General features: G+C 45.7%; 1 protein-coding gene across 1 annotated transcript in view; it reads left to right on the forward strand.

The window, feature by feature from the left end:
• The window catches only part of COL5A1 (collagen type V alpha 1 chain), a 222335-nt gene extending 208340 nt beyond the window's left edge, over positions 1-13995 (forward strand). Inside the window, exons 64-66 of the mRNA XM_034427172.3 lie at positions 2460-2528; positions 7713-7946; positions 10852-13995. Coding sequence (XP_034283063.2) covers positions 2460-2528; positions 7713-7946; positions 10852-10998 — 450 coding nt within the window. The 3' untranslated portion in view covers positions 10999-13995. The remainder of the gene's footprint in view (positions 1-2459; positions 2529-7712; positions 7947-10851) is intronic.
• Positions 13996-20837: the final 6842 nt, after the last annotated feature.

Consider the following 20837-nt stretch of genomic DNA (forward strand, 5'->3'; position numbering starts at 1 on the left):
CAGAAACTGAGAGAGGGGCCTTGGAATCCTAGTGGACCATCACTTAAATATAAGCCAGCAGCCAAAAAAGCTAATACAATCAAGAGAGGCACAGAATCAAGATCACGTGAAGTATTAGTACCACTTTATAAAACCCCCTAGTAAGACCACACCTGGAATACTGCAACCAATTTTGGTCAGCATACTACAAAGACTTTGGAAAAAGTTCAGAGAAGAGCAACTAAGGTGATTCAAGGCCTGGAGACTAAAACATATGAAGAACTGCTGCAGGATTTGGGTTTGGCTAGTCTAAAGAAAAGAAGAATTAAGTATTGGGCAATTCCTATTGTGGCTGAGGGCTAATCCTACCTTTGTTGGATCTAGGGTGAGGGTATTTGCTTATGAATAGAGCTATCTATCTCTTGATCTCTAAAGTGCTGACATCTGTTGTGGGCTATTAAGGAAGGTGGGGGCTGCTTTCCAAGAGCATGTTTCTCCATTTCTGATCCAGGGAAATATAATATTCTGCCTTTTTAATATTTCTCAAAATATTTCATTCTTCTAAGAAAGGGGCGGGTGCTAACTTTTTACATTTTTATTAGAGATCAAGTGTATTGCAGTAATGCATAGACAGAACGGAGATTTGCGTGCCAAAATCCCTGTGTTATATTTTCTCCTCCTTTCCCCTTCTTAACTTTCATTTCCCATCCAAAGGTAACCAAATAAAGTCTTGCAGTTCAGTTCAGTTCAAGCATGCTCTGGAATGCAGCTCCCTCCCCTTTCCAGATGGGTGATCTTGAAGCAGCTTCTCTAGTCAGCACAACACCTACTTTCGGTTTCCCAAACTTGTCCCCCTTCGCCCCCTTCTCTATAATTCATGGCAGAGGGTCACCGCATACCAGTAAAGCACATGCAAGCATGAGGTAGCAGCTGACAATCAGATTTTTTCTGATTTTTGCCTACCATGACTGACATAGTTCTCCTACTACAATATCTGGAACTCTTTGGAGATTCATTGATAGCAGGCAATTAAGCAAGCATACAAGCTTTCAAGAAGGAGAGTGATTGTTGATTTTTGATCTGGCCCAGACTGTTGGGAATTGTTGGATGTCTTGGGTTTTAGCCATGGTGTCAGCAGGGTAAAGATCTCTTGCTTACTGTGCAGTGCTCTAAAACTGGATGAGCCTTAGATGCCTTTAGATGGCACTTCTCTCATCCATTATTGGCCGTGCTGACTAAAACTCATGGAAACGGGATTCAACAACTTCTGGTGGCTCAGAGGCTGCCCTAAAATTCACCATGCACCATGTTGATGGCAACACTGAAGCCTAGAAAATGGCCTCAGTGAGGCCATCTGTCAGGGTTCCAAGTAATACACCTCAACAAACAGGACTCTGAGGCAAGCAAGTTCCTCAAAGAATTGATTTATTGGACATATCATATTGGCACAGTCTGGTGAAAACTGACTCTGAAAGTTTCCGCAGTTTTCACCTAATTAAAAGTAAAAGTTTTCCCCCTTTCCCAAACAATCAGTCACATGGTCCAATCAAGGTGCCTTCTGGTTGCCTGGTAACTTCACTCCTCTTTTCTCTGACCACCTGTGGGAATGTCCTTGGTTTTCAGGAGAAAGTATTTTGTTTTGGCTACAAAACCCCAGCTATCTCTATTCCCCACTCCCTCTCCCTCAGCTCCAGTGTGGCAACACAGAAGCTGACAAGATGGCTTTGGTAAGGTCAGCTTCAGGGTTGACAGGCGGTCCCCCTTAATTGAAAAGGACTTCCTGCAAAGAAAAGAAACTGGAGAGAGGTTAGTCAAGGTTCAGCCTAATACAGCTTGGAACGCTGACAGTTGAGTTTTGACACCAGAACCATGAACATTTCTTGGCAATGTGAATAAAGACAATAGATGACTCCTCTGATTATAAAAGTGGCTTCTACTACTTCTCCTCCTAGAATGGCTTCTGGCTGAGGCTATTGGGAGTTGGTATATGAAACATCTGGAGGGCCACCAGTTCCTCAACTGGAGATTTCACCTATCCAAAACCAGGTGTGGCAGTGAGTCACCATGAAATGAAACGAGGAATAGGAGAGCACTAGGCTTCACAATTAGGGCAATATATTTGAACACACTAATAAGCATTCAGAGAAGCAGATCTCTCCTTGGAAGCAGAACCATCTTCTTTGGCTTTTTAAACTGGGGGGGGGAGTCAACCCTCCCCCTTGCCAGGATGGCCTTAGCAGGCCCATTTCTTTCTTGGTTTCCTCCCCACCAACCGCCAACCATCCAGGCTCCGGGAAATAATATTGGCCTTCTGGGTGCTCTTTCAACAGTGTCAGAGGTTGCATTGTCGGTGTTTGGTTTTGCTTAAAAAGAAAGACTCAAGTGATTTCCGCGGGAACCTTTCATTCCAGAGTGTAACTCTCCTTTTTGTCTTGTCTCTGTCCTTCTCTTCCCCAACGTGCCTCTTCCACCGTTTTCAGGCTAGAATTACTTCATGGCCAAAGGAAACCCCGGGCTCCTGGTTCAGTGAATTCAAGCGCGGTAAACTGGTAAGAAGAACCCACACTCGGCTTTCTGTTTGGCTTTAACCCCTCTCATATTTTGCAGAGCAAAATGGCCCGTTGGCCCAAAGAGCAGCCAGCCACCTGGTATAGTCGCTACAAGCGAGGGTCATTGGTAAGTGGTAAAGCTTCTGGCCCCCTCCGCCCTCCATCTGGAGCACGCCAGCCATGTCCGCTTTCCACGCCTGGCCCCAAACTAATTTCACTCTATATGCTGAACTAATGAGCAGCGCTAGAAGAGTCCAAGGATGGCCGAGGAGCAATTGCCGAGGGAGTTTGAAGGCTCCGTTGGGGCCCTCACCACAACCGACGTCTCCTTGGCCTTTCTGAGGTGAAGCTGGTCCTTTGACCTGCTCAGGAGATTCTTGTGGATACAAAGGACAGGACAGGACAGGGTTTGAATCAGAACTTGATTTAGAACTGGAATTCTGTCTTGGAGAATTCACAACTTATGAAAAAAAATTAAGAACATGAATATTCATGGAAATAATATATACATAAATGGTGTTATATTAATGAACTACTTTACAGAAACTATGTAAGAAGATGTAATTCTAAGAATTTCATGTGAAAATATTTGTGTTTGGAGAAAAATGCTCCAAAATACGCTGAAAATATTATATTTAAATTATTGAACTGGAAAATTGGAAGATTCTCAAAACGGAGAAAATGGAATGGAAACATTTTCAAAGTTAGAATAACTGAAGTCAACTGGTTTGCCTCCTTCTGCCGAAATTCATTCCCACTTGACACCTACTGGAATTCAACCTCAATTTCCAATTCACTTTTGAAGCCAACACAGATCTGAGTTACCAAGATCACAGGAACCTTTGGAAAACTTACCGCATAACCTGATGCCAAAGCTCAGAGTGTTGCCCTGATTAGAGCAACAGAAGCACAAGGGGATCTTCCTTAACATTGGGAAGATGGTGGAATTGCGATGATAGTCTCTTCAACGCTTGCCTTGAATGGTGGGCCATTGCTGAAGGACTGAAACATGAGGAGAAAACAAGGCCGTGTCTTTTTTGGGGTGGTGATTAAGAAAAGCCAAGAAGGTGACAAAAGATGTAGAATTCATTTCTCTCAGCTTTCTTTGTTCAGAAAAGAACTTTCCAGCCTGACAGTATCTGTGCAAGTTTTCTATAGTCTCAGAACATCAAAATAAGGAGAATGTAATGTAATGTTAGAATTCCATATTCCACAATTCCATATTCCAATATCTGGAAGGCTGGGGTACAAAACAGTTTTAGATGAAGTTAGGTGTGTAAAACGTCCTCTCTTTGTGAGGGAAATGTTGGAAAAACATTTGGAAGCATACTAAAGAAGATCAGTGCAAGATTCTGAAAATGTTGAAGTTCTGTCACAATTATTCCCAATGATATTCTTTGCCGTGCAAGCAATTCCCTCTTGAGCAAGGGAATTCATGTATTAATTCTAAACAACAATAGTGACAGCTTTTGAGAACCTCTTGAAATACCCTTACAAAGTTTTCTCCGGCAGCTTTTATTTTATTTTAATTTCTTTAAAAAAATACATCTTCCTCTTCTCTCTGAAGTCAATGTCAACTGTGCACGGAGAGCTCCTGAATGAGATGCACAAAAGCTTTTCCAGCTAGGCAGCACTGCTACCTCACAGAAAAGGCAGCTGTCACGTGTGTTTGTGTTTGTCAAGAGCTTTTTCCCTGCTCAATGTTCCCAGACTCACCACACTGTACTAACTGGAGAAGTCAGGTCCACTCTGGCTCTGGCCGGCCAACCCCACCGGTCTTGTGCAAATCATTTTGTTGTGGGGGAAAGGAAGGGTTTTGTTTGCAGCAGCTGGTTTTTGCTCATCCCCTCAAATGTTGCCTTCCCTCTTGTTTTCTTGCTCTCGTTATCTTGCTGGTCATTAGGATTGTTTCTTGAACTGGCAATGAGCCACCAGGAACTAAAAGACTTCCAAAGGCAACCGTACCACATTTGCTCATGCGGTGGGAATTCTGGATCTATCTGAGAAATTTTAGCGTTCCTATGAAAACTCTTACTAAATTCCTCTGATGTATTAGATGACAGAAATTGAAAATTAGTCCTAATATTCACTTTGGTTTATAGCAATAGCACTTAGACTTATATACCGCTTTACAGTGCTTTACAGCCTTCTCTAAGCGGTTTACAGAGTCAGTCACTTGCCCCCAACAATCTGGGTCCTCATTTTATCCACCTCGGAAGGATGGAAGGCTGAGTCAACCTTGAGCCTGCTGAGATTTGAACTGCCAAATTGCAGGCAGCTGGCAGGCAGCAGAAGGAGCCTGCAGTACTGCACTCTAACCACTGGGCCACCGCGGCTCAATATATTGTTGTGATTACCCATTTAGATAATATTGCGTTTTGATTTGGAGAGCAGCTCTGGATGTGGTCCCAGGGCCTTTAAAGGCCACCTGCAGCTCTGGATCTCAGATGGTGGATTTGGGGTTCCATCTCTGTCATGCTATTTTCCCCTCACCTGGAGAGCTCCTTTTAGCATCTCAGAGGCTTCAGCGCCTGTTTGCGCTCACTCTGGTTTGGATGCCAGATGGTTTCCATCATAAACGCTTCATCATGAGTCCTTGGAAGGGCCTGTTGCTCCGTTGGCTTGGCTTGAAGCGTTCTTAAGGAGAGGTTGCCAACTAACAGATTTTTGGAGGTAAGATCTTGTTCCCTTGTACACACACTGAATGATATAGGATTGATTAATGGGATGGCTTAACCTTCATGGTTCCAATTAGCATTTCTAAAATTCTAAAAAATTATTTATTTATGAAATCTATTTGCTGCCCTTCTCGTATCCAACGATTCTGAATGACTTACAGCTTTAAAGCATTAAAAACATTAAAATCCATCACTCATAGAAACACAGCTGATAAAATAATTAACAAATAAAATCATTAACAGCAGATGGCAAGGGAGGGAGCCGGACACACAAAGGGGGGGGAGGGGGAGAGATGGGATTAAGTTTTAATTAGCCCAACACCTCCAGTATGAAGCTCCAGTATGAAATATTAATTATTTCCATAATAAATGCAAATTAGGCACCACCTCCAAAAAGGGATTTTCAAATCTGTTAAATGTGGGTGCACTGGGGTTGTGTGCATGGCAGGGAGGGAGAGAAAAGGGTTTTCAGAAAGGCTTTTCATTAAAAAAAATTAATCAATTAATTTAATCGACTGGTTAACTAAACATTGCTGATAAACATCAGTTTAATTTGCATATGTAATTCCAAGAAGTAGTTGAATCCTACATACACACACACATGTAATATTCCTTGAGGTAAAAATATGTAGTAAAATATTTGGAGATCTCTTAATCTCGTTCCAAATTCAGAGGATGAATTTAAAAGACGATGTCGTAACAATTGACCTGGCATTTCGCCAATGGATTACTGCAATGAGTTCCACATGGGACCTCTCCTTGAAGACGATCAGAGGTGCAGCTGGACCAGAAGGCAGCTGGGTAGAAATGCCTCAATATGTCCTCCTGTCACTACTGCTCGTACAGCTGCAGTTGCTTCCAGGCCCTGGTGTCTCCGCTCAAGAGATAGGACCTAGTTCTGAGGGACCCCCATGGCTGATAGTTTCTGCCCATCCTAGAAGAACAGGCCGAGGAGATGTAATCCAGGCCCAGGAAGGAGGCCATCTCGGTTGCTGCAACTGGTACAGCCTCCTTCCAGGACTTGGCTCCTCTCCTGAGCATCAGAAGGTGCTAAAAACCTGGCTTTTCCCTGAGCCAAAGATGGGGTGGAGCCCCTCAGGAATTTTATCTGAAATTTCTTCCAGTGAAGTGTTCTGCCCAGAGTCTAATGGTGCTAGGCGACCTCTGAAATTGAATGAATTATATGAGGGGTCTCCAACCTTGGCCACATTAAGACTTGTGGACTTCAACTCCCAAAATTCCTCAGCCAGCATGCTGGCTGAGGAATTCTGGGAGTTGAAGTCCACAAGTCTTAATGTGGCCAAGGTTGGAGACCCCTGAGTTAGATGGCCACTCACTCCTAATTGGAATAACTGGAAATAAGTTGCTTTTAGAGGATCATCTATCTGCATCAGAAGAATTTAGGAGATGATAAGACGAGTTAGTAAGAGTTAGTAAGATTTTCATTTTTTTTAAAAAAAGAGCTTTTTTCAAAAGAGACCTGTTCAGCCTTGGAAGGAAGGAATAAGCAATCTCTCAGAGGTTCCAAGCATAGAAGATCTTCCATCGGTCCATCCTCACTGGTGTAAATTCAGATTACATATGCTTTAAACAATGGAAGAATCAGTTGCCATCCGTAAATCTCTTGTGAACAGGTCCTTATCCAGGGTAATCCACTGTCATCTTCTAGTTCCTGGTTGCTCTTTTAGCTTGTCGTCTAGCATGCTTCTGCTTGCCTCAGTCAGTCATTTTGACCTCTCTCAAGACAATCATGGACAGGAGTCCAAGTAACTGGTTGGTAAAACCTTTGTTTCTTCTTATCAATTGTGTGTATGTGTGTGAAATTGACTGATTCTGAGCATGTGTGGACACGGTCCCATTCCCTGCTGGCCCACTCAGTCTTTTCCCACAATATCTAATGAGCACCAGGGTCTTCTCTGGAGGTTGTGTAACTTTGGCATGCAATACCAAGATATAAAGTGAGCATCGGATGCATCGGGTAACCTAATCTCAGACACAAACACACAGATTTTCAGACAAATCCATGGAGGAAAAAATCCAAAATTCCAACGTGGCTGAGATGTCTACGGTTAACCCAACATTTCAAGTTCTTTAAACGTCTTGAGTCTTTTCTGACTGTGGTCCTAATTCTTATGTGTCTACGTAATGATCCTTTTAATTCCACGCTTGGTTATTCTGCCAATTGAAGGGTTTTTAATTATTTCCTGGATAATTAAATCCTGAATGTTGTAGAAATGAGACCTATTTCTCATTTCTAGGATTTGCCCAGCCCGAAACTCAAATCCCGTTTATTTTTTAGAAACAATGGTGGTTGTGTGCTTCTTCAAACGTAATTGTAAAGAATTCTCTCTGACCATCCCTCAAAGGGTCCAAGAATACCGTGAAACACTTTGTGGCACTTGGGTGTAAACTTTCTGCCGAGTGGCTTCCCTCTCGCCTGCCCACCACGTCTTGCCTAGCCTACCTGGTCTGCCTCTTCCTTGTCTCCTTTTCCACTTCCCTTTAGCTCTCCTATGTGGATGCCGACAGCAACCCCATTGGAGTGGTACAGATGACCTTCCTGCGGCTCCTGAGTGCATCCGCGCACCAAAACGTCACCTACAACTGCTTCCAGTCCGTGGCGTGGCATGACGCCACCGTGGGCAACTACGAGAAGGCCATGCGCTTCCTGGGCTCCAACGACGAAGAGATGTCGTACGACAACAGTCCTTTCATCAGGGCGGTCTTCGACGGCTGTGCAGTGAGTAGTGATTGTGATCGTGTAGTAGTGATTGTGCAAAGGAGAGACCTTTAGTTGGGGGGTGGGGGAGCAGGGGTTGGCTCACAGCCCTCTCAGGCAACCTCCTAGGCCTGTTATGGCGAACCTCTTTGGCACTGAGCGCCCAAATTGGAACGCGTGCTGGAGCACCGGAAACCCAAAGACGAGCTGGCCAGAGCTCATGCGTGCACCGGCCACCTGGTCCGTGGGTTTCCAGTGCTCCGGCGCACGCAAAGACCAGCTAGCTGGTGCGCATGCCAGAAACCAAAAGAGCAGCTGGCAACAGCGCACGTTCCGACAGAGAGGGCTCTGCGTGCCACCTCTGGCACACGTGCCATCGGTTCACCATCACGGTCCTAGGCTGTTCGTGTTGACAGCGGAACCTCCTTTTCATGGGCGTGATTGAGAAGAGGAGGGCAAAAAATAAGAGGCAATAGATTATTTTTTGACTAATGTCTGAAAATAATCATTACTGCATATATTAGCTTATCAACAAAAAGAGTTTTAATTAAGTATAATATAATAATGCGTTTATTGTGGACAGTGACCAGAATTAATTAAGTGTAACAATCGGTACTGGATTTCTCGCGTAAAAGTACGACTTTAAGCAGAGAATGTTACATTCTTCTTCCACTAATAGAGATTAGAGTGGTTTGAATGGTTGAATGAATGATCCACTTAATTTGGGGGCAGAGGAAGTGGTGAGACCAGGAGCCTCTGGTGGGTACCTGTGCTAAGAAACCACAGGATCTCAGAACAAGGCAAGGTTTTCAGGTTTTCAGGTTCTCTAGACCAGGAATCAGAGACTGTGCTCTGAACAGCATCCTATACAAAGAGTGATGATTTTAGGTGCCCCTGAGCTTGTTTAGCCTAAAGAAGGGAAGATGAATGAGACACATAAGAAGAGTCTTCCAAGAGCCAAGAGGTTTTACAGGGAGAGAACTAAAGTTGAGATCAGGAGGAATCTCCTGACTGTGAGAGAACTAAGCAGTGGCACGGCTGCCTTCTGGAGTCGTGGGAGCTTCATGGATGGAAGCTCTTAAAGGAAGGTTGGATGGCCTGAGTTTCTTATCTTGGGGTGGACTAAAAGACCTCTGAGGTCTCCTCCCATCCTACCGTTTGGAGGAAAAGATGGAAGATTTTCATAACTGATGTGAACTTATTAACTTTACGTTTCAAAATTAATACTTCAATGGAAATGCAGAATTCACCTCCCAAACGTTTGTAATGTGGTTTGTCCATAAGTAAAGATGGAGATGTACATTCGGACACAAGGTCAGTGCAGGGCTGTCCGTTCCAGCCTCCAGAAGACACTGCAGAGCACACGGACGCACGAAAACAGCATCTTCAATTCAAATCTTTATTGTCAGTGCAACACATATGTACAATTATGTACTTAAAGCTCTGGCCTGGGCCAAGGGTTGCAGGGTGGCTTAGCCTGGCGTAGAAGCCAGTCAGAGCCAGACGCGAGCAATGGACTTTCGCAAAACTTTTACTGAAGCGTTTCGGCAAAAGGGTCCCAGCCGCTAAAGGAGCTGAAACCCTGAACAACAGCAAAGTACAATCTTTTATACAATTGATTTTCAGAAATAGGGAAGTAAAATTTCACAGCTATTTATTACCTTTTTGGGAGTTCTACCTTGCTTTTAGTCTATGTGTCCACTTGTCTGTGGAGTTACGCCTTGCCTAAGCATACATGCCATTCTGCCCCTATAGAGCCAGACCTTCTTAAGCCCTGCTTGTGGTTTCTGCAGCTTATTTTCTTATTGCCAAATCTTATAGCTATCTAATTTCGAGTAGGTGTTGTTGCATTTCCTCAATTTCAAACTGACATGTTATATGGTTACATTCCTCATTTAAGTTTTCACTCTTTCCTAGGATGGAGGTGTACTGCTTCTTAATAGGGGATCCATCAGGTGCAGCTGGTAGCCATGTGATGCTGAGAAAAGGAGGGAGGGGCTATTAGACCCCCCCCCCAGGGCCCTGGAGCACCTTTTGGAGACTACCTGCAAAGTCTTCTTAGACTACAGAGAGGGAAAGAGGGAGGGAGAAGAGAGAGAGAAGGAGAGGGAAAGAGGGAGGGAGGGAGAGAGACCGCCAGCTACACAAAAAGTCATATATAGATTCATACACTTGTGCAAAAATGCCTTATATCAAGGGGAACTATTGGCAAAAGCAGTGTGCATTAGGCAGTATTTTGAACAAAATGTATATATTTTAGAAATATGAACAAAAAGATATAAACCTTAATGGGAATTTTTAAAAAAATATCAAAGTTAAAGCAGATCAAACTTGATATGCAGTAAAAAAAAAAAATACCCAAACCGCCCAGGTTTCCCATCCCAGAGTTCAGTTGGCAGGAACCGTGGTTTGCAGTATGCTGCGCATTCAGCCCAAGCCAGATTTTTTTTTTTAAATCTAACTCAGCATAATTTCCTGTTGTCGAACAACAGAGCGCTTGGCTACTCAAGCAGCAGAAGGAGTGAGAAAATGTAATGAAGGGTAAATGAAATAAAATAAAATGGAAAGAAGGAAAGGAAGGGAAGGGAAGGGAAGGAAAGAAGAAAGGAAAAGAAAGAAGAAAGGAAAGAGGAAAGGAAAGGAAAAGAAAGAGGAAAGGAAAAGAAAGAAGAAAGGAAAGAGGAAAGGAAAGGAAAAGAAAGAGGAAAGGAAAAGAAAGAAGAAAGGAAGGAGGAAAGGAAAGGAAAAGAAAGAGGAAAGGAAAAGAAAGAAGAAAGGAAAGAGGAAAGGAAAGGAAAAGAAAGAGGAAAGGAAAGAAGAAAGGAAAGGAAAGGAAAGGAAAGGAAAGGAAAGGAAAGGAAAGGAAAGGAAAGGAAAGGAATCTGTCCACCTGAACGGCCTCTTGTCCTGCCTTCTTCCCTTGCAGGCAAAGAAGGGCTACCAGAAGACGGTCTTGGAAATCAGCACCCCCAAAGTGGAGCAGGTCCCCATTGTTGACATCATGTTCAACGACTTCGGCGAAGCGTCTCAGAAGTTCGGATTCGAGGTGGGACCGGCGTGCTTCCTGGGCTGAGGGCTGCTCAGAAGACTCTCTCCAAAAGGGCAACTTCGTAACCTCATTGTGCCTTCTCTTTTTGGCTACTTCCTCTTTTTTTGTTTTTGGTCATCGTTCTGAAACTGGACAGTTTGATGGGTTTGTTTTTAAATCACTCTCCTATTTACCCCGACATCAATTTTGCTGCAAGACACTCCTCCCCAACCCCAGTCAAAATCCGGACCCTGCTCACCACCGACTCCAGAATCACATGACCTAGGGGCTCTCCGACTGGCCAGAGCAAGCTTTTCCTCCTTTGCTGCGCCTCTTCGTGGAGACCGTCAAAGGGCTCCGCTCTCACGCTTGAATGTGTTCCCTTTTCCTCGAAACCAGAACATTTCCGGCAGGAAAGATGCCATTCCTGCCGTCTTTGCCTTCCTTTCAGCAGCTTCTCTGCATCTGATGGAAAACTGTCCAGGGATCGCCAGTTTCCCATCACTGGATAGTCCTCGAAACGCCATCAAAAGCCATCAGCCGGGCGATGCAGTCAACGCCTGATCTCTGTACAGAAACAAGGACGAAGGACTCCGAAACCCCCTCCTCACTTGGATTCTCTTCTCTGCTGGGGTTTCTCTCAGAACCTAGATGGAACTCGGCCACCCACCAGAGGCGTTTCTCTGGTTAGTTCACACAAGAAACATCGGAAAGCCACGGCCTTTCAAAGTGCCAGGTTCTGACTGCTTATCCCATATGATAAAGGTGCTTCTATTTTTGTATTTTGTAAGTAAATATTTGTATATTATTATATTAAATATTAAATGTTTCTGGGTTCAAAACATGCATGTGAGTCACCCGTGCTCCACTGGGCAGCCTCCTCGTCCCCAGCATCCAATGTCTTTGCTAAGACCAAAGTAGGAATCAGCAGGGAACCGTGTGCTCCCCCCCAGACTCAGGAAGCAGGTTCCCGGAGCCCCCCCACCCCCTTAGGAGCAATATGCCTCAGCCTTACAGACACCCAAGCAAATGGGATTAAAATTAAGCATTGCTGAACTTTGGGGGAACTGAGGCAGGCATGTCTCTGGACAAAGGAAAACAGCTGCCGTCTTTGCACCAAGTGTACCAGCAGTGTTGATATTTGTCACCTCTGACAGGCAATAAAGATTTATGGCCAGCTCCCTCCCACCCCCATTCTTCAGGCTTTACCTAGTGCAATGTAGAGGTTTTTTAAAAAATATCTTTTTCCAAGAAAATCTTTTCCCCCTCAGTGTTATCTTCATTCCATTTTGTTGGTGCTATAGCTGTCGGAGGAACCTTCCAGACAACCCCGGCTGAGCCCTACCAGGGGTCCCTCCCAGTTCTCCCCTCATTTCAGCCCAGTGATACATCACCTGTCTTCCCCCCCCATGACCTTGTATCATGTGACCCATCGGCCTGTCAATGATGCGTCTGATGAGCGAGTTAATTTGACTGTTCTGGAGCTCTGGGTTTTTCTTTGGTAGCAATAGGCTATTCATGCAACGCCTACCAGGGTAAACATGCCAGATTTGTACTCAGTTGCTGAATATTTGTGGTGCTAATTTATGACTTTATTCAATGTACTGAAGCCAAGGCCAGACTTGACCTGTCTCTACAACTCCCCTCCTCTGTCTTTCCAGAGCAAAACTGAACAGTGCAATTGTGTGTGTCTTTCTCCAGTGGGGGGCTTGCAGCCACCGCCCGCCCTCCACCCCTCCAGCTCACTGCTCCCACATTTAGAAAGGGAAAGAGCACCCCACGCCTGGCCCTCAGCCTCGGGGCCAAAGGGACGGGCACTGCTGTGACTGAACGGGAGCTTTTGTGGGATGTCTCTTCCCATGGCATTCCTGACCCGGGGAAGCTCCGGGTGTGAGAGTAACTAGCCAGCATCTGTCTGCATCTGTAGACTCCCCTCCTGGGCTGGCTGACTTTCCTTCTGCTGTTACCGGGGACCCTCACCCCTCCTGCCTTCCTTTCCCACCAAAGGAGCAGGAGCCTCTGAGAGTGGCTGTCAGAATATCGCTTGGGAGGCCAGGAAGTGACGCATTTCTGATTGAAAACAGCCATGGCCCACTTTGGCTTCTAAACAGCCCTGTTTGGCCAGTCTTTGCCTTTGTCTCTAGAAGGGGGTGGGAGGCCTTCCCTGTAGCCCACTCCCACTCTTCATTGACAGACAGCAATGAACTGTCCCACTCCTGACAGGTTTGTTCCAGGGGACAAGCCTCGCGAGGCGCACAGAGTCTTCGAGGATCAGTGAGCTGGAGATCCTAAACTGGAGCAGCTCTCCAGAACAGATTCCCTGAAAGTCAACGGTTCAGAAGCTGCCCTGCACTGCATTCCCTAACCTAGGCACAACATTCATGGTGCTCTTTCCCTTTTGGGGAATTTGGGGGGAATCACCGCATGGAGGGTGGAGAGCCAAGACACGCTCTCTTAGGTCATGTGATTCTGATCTGATTTTTTCATCTCCCTCCCTCCTTCCTTCCTTCCTTCCTTCCTTCCTTCCTTCCTTCCTTCCTTCCTTCCTTCCTGTTTTGGTGCTTCTATCAAAATCCTACAGAGTGTTGTAAAACTGTACTGTTGTGTCTTTCATTCCTGTTCCATTTTTTCCTTCCCTCCCAGAACACTTAGTTACCGTATATTGCAATAAAATTTGCTTCTTGTATTTGCAGACATATCTTTCTGTGTAATTTTATCCCCTAATATATATCATGACTTGAACAAATGTTGATAAAAAAAAGTATGAAAACAAAGATTTAAATACATAGAGCCCCCTCCCCCTTTGAAGTGAGCACGTGTGGGTATGAATCTCTGCATGTATGTACATGTGTACATACACACACACACACACACACACACACTCGCGTATGATCAGGTGACCCTATTCGTACAGGTTTCCAAATTCCAACAGATCAATGCCCATTAGAGGTATTTTTAAGAAGAAAAAAATTGAACCTGTGTAATAAAGGAATAAGTGTAATCGATATTTTTCAATAAACCAAGTTTACTGTTTCCACCTAACCCCCGTGACGTGAATGCTTCTTTGGCCTGTAGGTCCAAAGCTCCTCCCTTCCCCCACTTTTCCTGATTTCCCCAAACCAGCCCAGCTTTGGGGGGAGGCACAGAAACTTCACCAGCCAGGCAGCGGAGAGTCTTGAAAGGAAAGCAGTGAGGGGGGAGCACAGCAATGAGGGCAAGGGCTGCCGTGGAATGGGGGAAGAAAGATGCGTTAGCTGAAACCATGGCTGCCTCTTGCTCCATTTCATCTGCCAGGCAGCCTTAAATCTTGGGCTGTCGTGTTGTGTCCTCTTCCAGGGGATGCTGGCACCCCTCAAAGAGAGGAGGCTCAGTTTTCTGACTCCTGCCCTGCTGAGGAGCCAACCTTTTCCATGCTGAGGGCCAGAGATACGATGCCAGATCCCCACATTCAGGGACACTCCGACCTTTCAACAAATTCTGCCTTTTCTGGGAGAAACAATGCCACAGGTACAGCTGGCATCTTAGTGGAAGTTCAGCCCTTTTCTACCCAATGCCTCCTTTTCAAGGAATCCTAACCCAGGTCAGCCTATCTAACCAAGAGAAGGACTGATAGCAGCTCACAGGGAGTTGAGGGGGTCAACCTATTGTCCAAAGCCCCCGAGGGCAGGACAAGAAGTAATGGGTGGAAGATTATTAAAGAGAGATCCAACCCAGAACAAGGAGAAGCCCACGGAGACTTCAGTTCTGATCTCATCTTAAGAAAACTGTGATGGTCACAAGGAAAGCTTTGGATTTGGACAGGAGAGCTTCATGTCCACCACAGGGTGGGTGTGGGCCAGTCTCTCTGTGCCACACACAACCTGGCACAGTCGTTGTAGAGAAGAAATGGCCTTGGAACATTGCCTTGAGCTCCCAGGGGGAAGATGGGAAATAAATGTCAGATGCACATAGCGCTCAGCGTCCAGGGCCTCTAGAGGGGGGAAATGGGCTTAATGGGCCCTCCCATTTGGACCACAACCAAGGCCCGCCCTCCCCCAGGGTCTGCCAGGGTCATTCTGCCTTGAGTAACAAGAGAGCAGGTTGTGGCTGGCCTTGAAGGTTTCCTGAACCACCAGGTGCCAAGCAAGGCTAGTGGGATTGCAAGAAGTAGCAGACGGGGCATCCTTCCTCCATGCTTGTCACCTGTTATCTGGGTCCCATTGGAGCAAGGCTCCGTCACTCCTGAAAGTGCTGAACCTGAGCTTAGCAATAACTTATCATACTAGCCAGGGTTTCACATATCCTTACCACCGGTTCGCACGGGCGCCTTCCGTACATGCGCCCGGCCTTAAAAACATGGCTAAATAGGACGGCATTACACGGGGGAAGGCCCACCTGCAGTTGCCGCTACCAGTTCGCCTGACCCAGTACGAACCGGCTGAATGCCACCTCTGATACTAGCGGTCAGGCCTGGGGGAGGAAGGTTGTTTTGTAGTGAAAGAGTCACTGCGTAGAACCCGGAGAGCGTTTTGACCGTAGGCTGCATCTCCTTCTGTGCTTCTCTTCTCCTCCTCAGCCTGAGAGCTTCACTCGGTACACTTGACTAGGCTAAGGGAGGTTTGTTAGTTGGAGTTCAGCTTTTGACATGAATACAGGGTAAACAGGCGAAGAGGTCATTGTGTTAACCCATAAGGTGGCGTGTCTGGTTTTGGGACCTAACATGATATGGAAGCCCACCGAGTGGTGCGGTGGCCTAGAGATGGAGCTCTTGCCTCACAATCGGGAGGTTGTGAGTTCGATCCTAGGTAGAGGCAGATATTTCTCTCTCTGGGCACAATGAGAATATATCTGCTGGAAAAAGCCTCCACATTGGCGACAGGAAGGGCATCCGGCCAGTAAACGCTCAGCTCCATTCTGTTGCCCAGACTACACCCTGCAAGGGATTATGGGGTTATTAAAAGAAGATGATCATGATATGGAAGCCCACCCCCAGTTTTGGGATTACAGGGACTTCCTATCTGGACTTGTCTATCTAAATCAAAAGGTTATAAAATTCTTCAAACCACCAAATGAGTCAAGGTAAGATTGGTTGTCCCAAAGGTGCTTTTTCCACAGCTAGATGCGCATCCAGATGTAAAGGAGAAATTAACTGCCCTGAAGCTCCTAAACCAGCCTGCTCAATGTCCCCCCTCCCGCCATCTTCTCCACTGAGGGAGGAAGGCATTAAACCTAACTCCACCCTGGCCCAGGTGGCCAGTTCCATCCCTAAAAGGGCCATATTTCCACAAGTTGTCATATCTCCTCTTCCTCTTCCTGCCCCTTTTTGAATTTCCCAAAAGTGGTAATATCTGTTTAAATGTGGGAGGAGGGAACTGGAAGACGGGTGCTTGCTGTTTGCACAGTAATAGTTTGTGTCACTCTAAATTGAAATTTATCTTCCGCTAGGTGTTATAATCCCATCACTGGGCTGGTGGTGCTACCAAGGGCCGCTCCACTCGTCCTGCGGCTTTACATAAACTGCCCCAGCTTTTCAATTTGCTTCTGGCCTTCCTCACCTTCTGGAAAAGCAATATTGGAGGCTGCAGAAAGAGAGAAAGCAGGCAGCCTGTTGGTGGTGGGGCTTGACAGGTGAAGTAGAAGAGGCTGGCATACAGCTAGAGAGAGGAAATTAAATGAGACTTCATCTTTTTAAAAAAATAAAAGGAAATATGGAAATGAGTCATGAATCTAAAAGGAATCAGACCCAGGAAACTGCGTATCAGTCTTCCATTGTACACAGGAGAATAATTCCACATATGCTCTTTCAAATAATTTCTGTTGTGCTTCTCTGTTAAAAAATAACAGGATTTAAAGGTACATTTATTTTGTTGCGTTATTTGCAATAAACATAGAGGTGGGACAATAAGGACGAATGTGCAAAAGATACTAGAGAAGATCTGTGGCAGACACTCAACAGCTGCATTAATGCCACCAATGCAGGGGATCCGGGGTTTTGGGGCGACAGTTGGGGGCTGACGATTCATGTCAGCCTCCTCCTGCCCGGCTTCCCCCTTCAGCCACCCAGGAGTCCTGTCCGAAGATGCTGGTGCCAATGGGACTCTCTCATCCAGAAGATGCAAGTGGGGCCAAGCTCGGCCATGACCCACCTGTTTGGAAGAGAGATTTGCCTTGCAAGGGGGCTCCTGGGGGACAGGGGCTGGAGCAGCTGCAGGCCTGCGGGCTTAGTCAGTTTGCCATGAGAGCTGGGCTGCTTCTTTCATTCTCTCTGGCACAATGGCCTACAACGCCCTCCATTTTGTGATTGACATGATGCTGTGGCTCAAAGAAGCAGTCCACATCAACCCAGCAACTGAGCCAAAGGCCCCCCTCCCTCCTGTCATCTTCCCCAGATAATTTTGGCTGGGAGTGACTCTGCCATCTTGACTTCCTTGACACCTTGCCAAGCGGGAACCAGGGGCGTCCCCCAGTGTCCCCAAGGCATCAGGTAATAATTTCATGGTTCCGAGTCAATTCAGGACTCTGGATGGACATCCAAACCCATCACTTTACCTGGCTTTTCTCAAAGATCCGTTTTATTGGGTACATCATATCAGCACATTCAAATGTGAAAACAACTCTAAATATTTCCTGCGTTTCGTTATAATAAAAAAAATAGACATCCCCCACCCACCCCTTAGTATTACAAGTCACGTTAGCCAAGCAGGTAGATGGCAGTTATGAGCTCTTGTTGAGATGACCTTGGTTCCCACAGGCCTTATCCAGTGGTGGGATTCAAATAATTTAACAACCGGTTCTCTGCCCTAATGATTTCTTCCAACAACCAGTTCGCCAAACTGCTGAGAAAGTTAACAACCGGTTCTCCCGAAGTGGTGCGAACTGGCTGAATCCCACCACGGGCCTTATCGCTGTTAAGTCTGGCACACGGAAGAAAAATATCCCACGCCCTGTAGTTCCACTCCCCCCCCCCCCATATTTATGGCAACCTAAAAACAAAGTAAAAAAAAATATGACATCAGCTAAAGTTGTTTTGAGAGTTGACAACTTGAAATTCAGCTGCTGTTTCTCGGTGGGGGGGGAAGAAGGGAGGGGCCTGGAGCAGGGGTGAAATCTAAATTTTTTTGCTACCGGTTCTGTGGGCGTGGCTTAATTAGTGGGCAGGGCTTGATGGTCAGGTGACTGGGTGGCATGGCTTGTTGGTCAGGTGGGCGTGGCCAAGTCAATGTCACTTTTTTCCCTCCCTTTTAACCTACAAAACACAACACAACACAACTGGCTCACCCACTATATAAAAGCAGCTGTGCTAGACCCAAAATGATCCCTGCAACAAGCAGGAACCTCACACAGGCACAAAAAGCCCATAAAACCAACTTTCACACTTTACACACACAAAATTCCACATACAGCTTTGTGAGATTTTGTGTGTTTGTGTAGTTAGACACTACAGAAAGCTGTACAAATATTATTTTATTTTATTTTATTTTTATTTTTATATAAAAGCAGCTAAATTCAAAACTTCCTAAACTTTAAATGGCTAGGTCTAAAAAAAGAACAACTAAAAAAAAAACCCCAATTAACTATTTTTTTTAAAGCTCCCAAAGTGGGGAAAAACTTACCCAATTGAAGGGATAAGGCAGGCAGGCAGGCAGGCAGATAGAGCTGCTCACCGATGAGCTTGATTGCAGGCAGGGAGATTCAGTTGCTTGCTGATGCAATGGATTGCAGGGATTACAGCAAGTGAAGCAAGGCAGGCATTGCAACCAGCGGCTCAGGATTCAGTTTGAAGAGCGAAGGTAAGCAAGCTGGAGGCTGTGGGGGGAAGGGATTTTTGCCCACCGCCATTGCTACCTACTCGCCCGAGCCGGTCCGAACCGGGAGCATTTCACCCCTACCCTGGGGGCTCTGAGCCTGACATCTATGGAGCTTCTCAGTCATCCAGGACATGGTTGTCCCAAATTTGCTTTTCCAAAAGCCAACTGGACTTTCTTTCCTTGAAGACGTTTCGCTTCTCATCCAAACCCATTCTTTTATCTGAGGCCGCAGCCATCATTGCAGAGCCATGCTGAAGGACCCCACTTAGCGGTGCAGTTTTTATTAAAAGACATGGCCAAAAGTAAAAAATAATAATAAATAAGGTGATGCTCAAAGTTGCCTTATATTAAACGGAAGATCCCAGACATGGGGATGAAAGCAGGACTCGCGCATCATGTGAAGGCCAAACGGACTGGCCAATCCCATTTTGACACGCTGCTCCTGCAGAAGACTGGTGTGCCAATCATCTCGGTTTCTCTCAGGGGGGGTGGTATAGAACAGAATAAAATAATAGTGTTGGAAGGGACCTTGGAGGTCTTCTAGTCGTACCCCCTGTTCTGGCAGGAAACCCATTTTAGACACATGGTTGTCAATCTCTTCTTAAAAATTCTCAGTGTTGGAGAATTCACAACTTCTGGAGGCTAAGTTGTTCCACGGGTTAATTTTTCTAGCTGTCGGGACAATTGGCAACTGGATCTCCCAGGACTTTCCTAGGGAGGTTTTTGTTGTTTTTTTTTTAAATTAAGGCAGCAAGGCTAGAACCAAAACTGTTTTTCCTGCAAGGGATGTGCTATTGCTGAATGATATTAGTGACCAGCTCTTTGCAAACTCTTCCTCAAACAAAATGTTCCCAGCTGTCAAAAAGAGAAGACATCTATTCAGAGTGAACAGTCAGTGCCAGCATGATAGGCGCCGATCTCTCTTCTCTCATTTCCTTGATTTTCTTTTAAATTTTAACCAAAATTTAGCCAAATGGCATTCTGCCACACAGCACCAGGGAGACAGGAAGCAACATCAACAGAGTTTTGCACACCCCAAACCTTCCTGGGCTTGCCTGTCCCAGAGGCAGAGGAGGAACGGCAGGCAATCCGTGTGTCAGGGCTGCCATTCTGCCATGTCATGCTTTGCCTGCTGCCTGCCTGCCGTACGAAACAGGGTGGGAAGATCGGTGGGATAAGGGGAGGGTCAGTACGAGGAATCAAAACTATGCATCGTGCGTCCACGAGATTCACCAGCAGTTCCAGAGGTGCTATTAAGCCAGTTCAAATTGGTTCAGGTGAACTGGTAGCGGGTGGCCCCCGCCCACTCACCCACCTTCCCCGCTGTAATGCTGTCTTATTTATTTATTTATTTATTTATTTATTTATTTATTTATTTATTTATTTATTAATAAATTTATATACCACCCTACTCCCAAAGGATTCAGGGCGGTGAACAGCCAAAAAAGTAAAATACACATAATACAAACGTTAAAAACCATTTAAAATACATTAAATACTTTGCCACGATTTAAAACACCCCAATCTATAAAACAAATTTAAAAGCAATTAGAAGGGAGGTTAGGCCAGACCAGCCTGCTGGAATAAGAATGTTTTGAGGGCGCGGTGGAAAGTGCGCAAATCCGGGATCCTCCGTATTTAGCCACATTTTCACATTTTATGCATGCGTGGAAGGCCGGATGCATGCGGGGAAGGTGCGTGTGTGAAATGAGCTTACGTGTGCGTGGCAAACTGGTGGTAAGAATATGTGAAACCCACCACTGGGCGGTTCCAAGGTCACACAAAGAAATGCCGAACCATCCTGCCCGCAAAAACGGACTGTTACCCAAACAATTTGTTGGCATCTAATTGGACACTCTTTGGTAACCAGGGGGGTGGATGAGAACAAAGGAAAGTTATCCATACGCTTTGGGGGCATGAAAATCCCAGATCCAGCGTTGCTTCTTCTGTAACCACTTGGCTTTAGTAAAGCGTACCTTTGGCTAACCATGCACCTGGGAGTCTTTCTTTTCTAATGGACCAAGTTGATATTGTGTTCCATTCCCGCAGCAGAGCGTTGTCCAAGGAAAGCCAGAGAGGGCTTCAGGAATGTTCAGG

This window comes from Pantherophis guttatus, chromosome 16 (assembly GCF_059756535.1).
Source record: "Pantherophis guttatus breed Tessera chromosome 16, ASM5975653v1, whole genome shotgun sequence".
NCBI classification, from domain to species: domain Eukaryota; kingdom Metazoa; phylum Chordata; class Lepidosauria; order Squamata; family Colubridae; genus Pantherophis; species Pantherophis guttatus.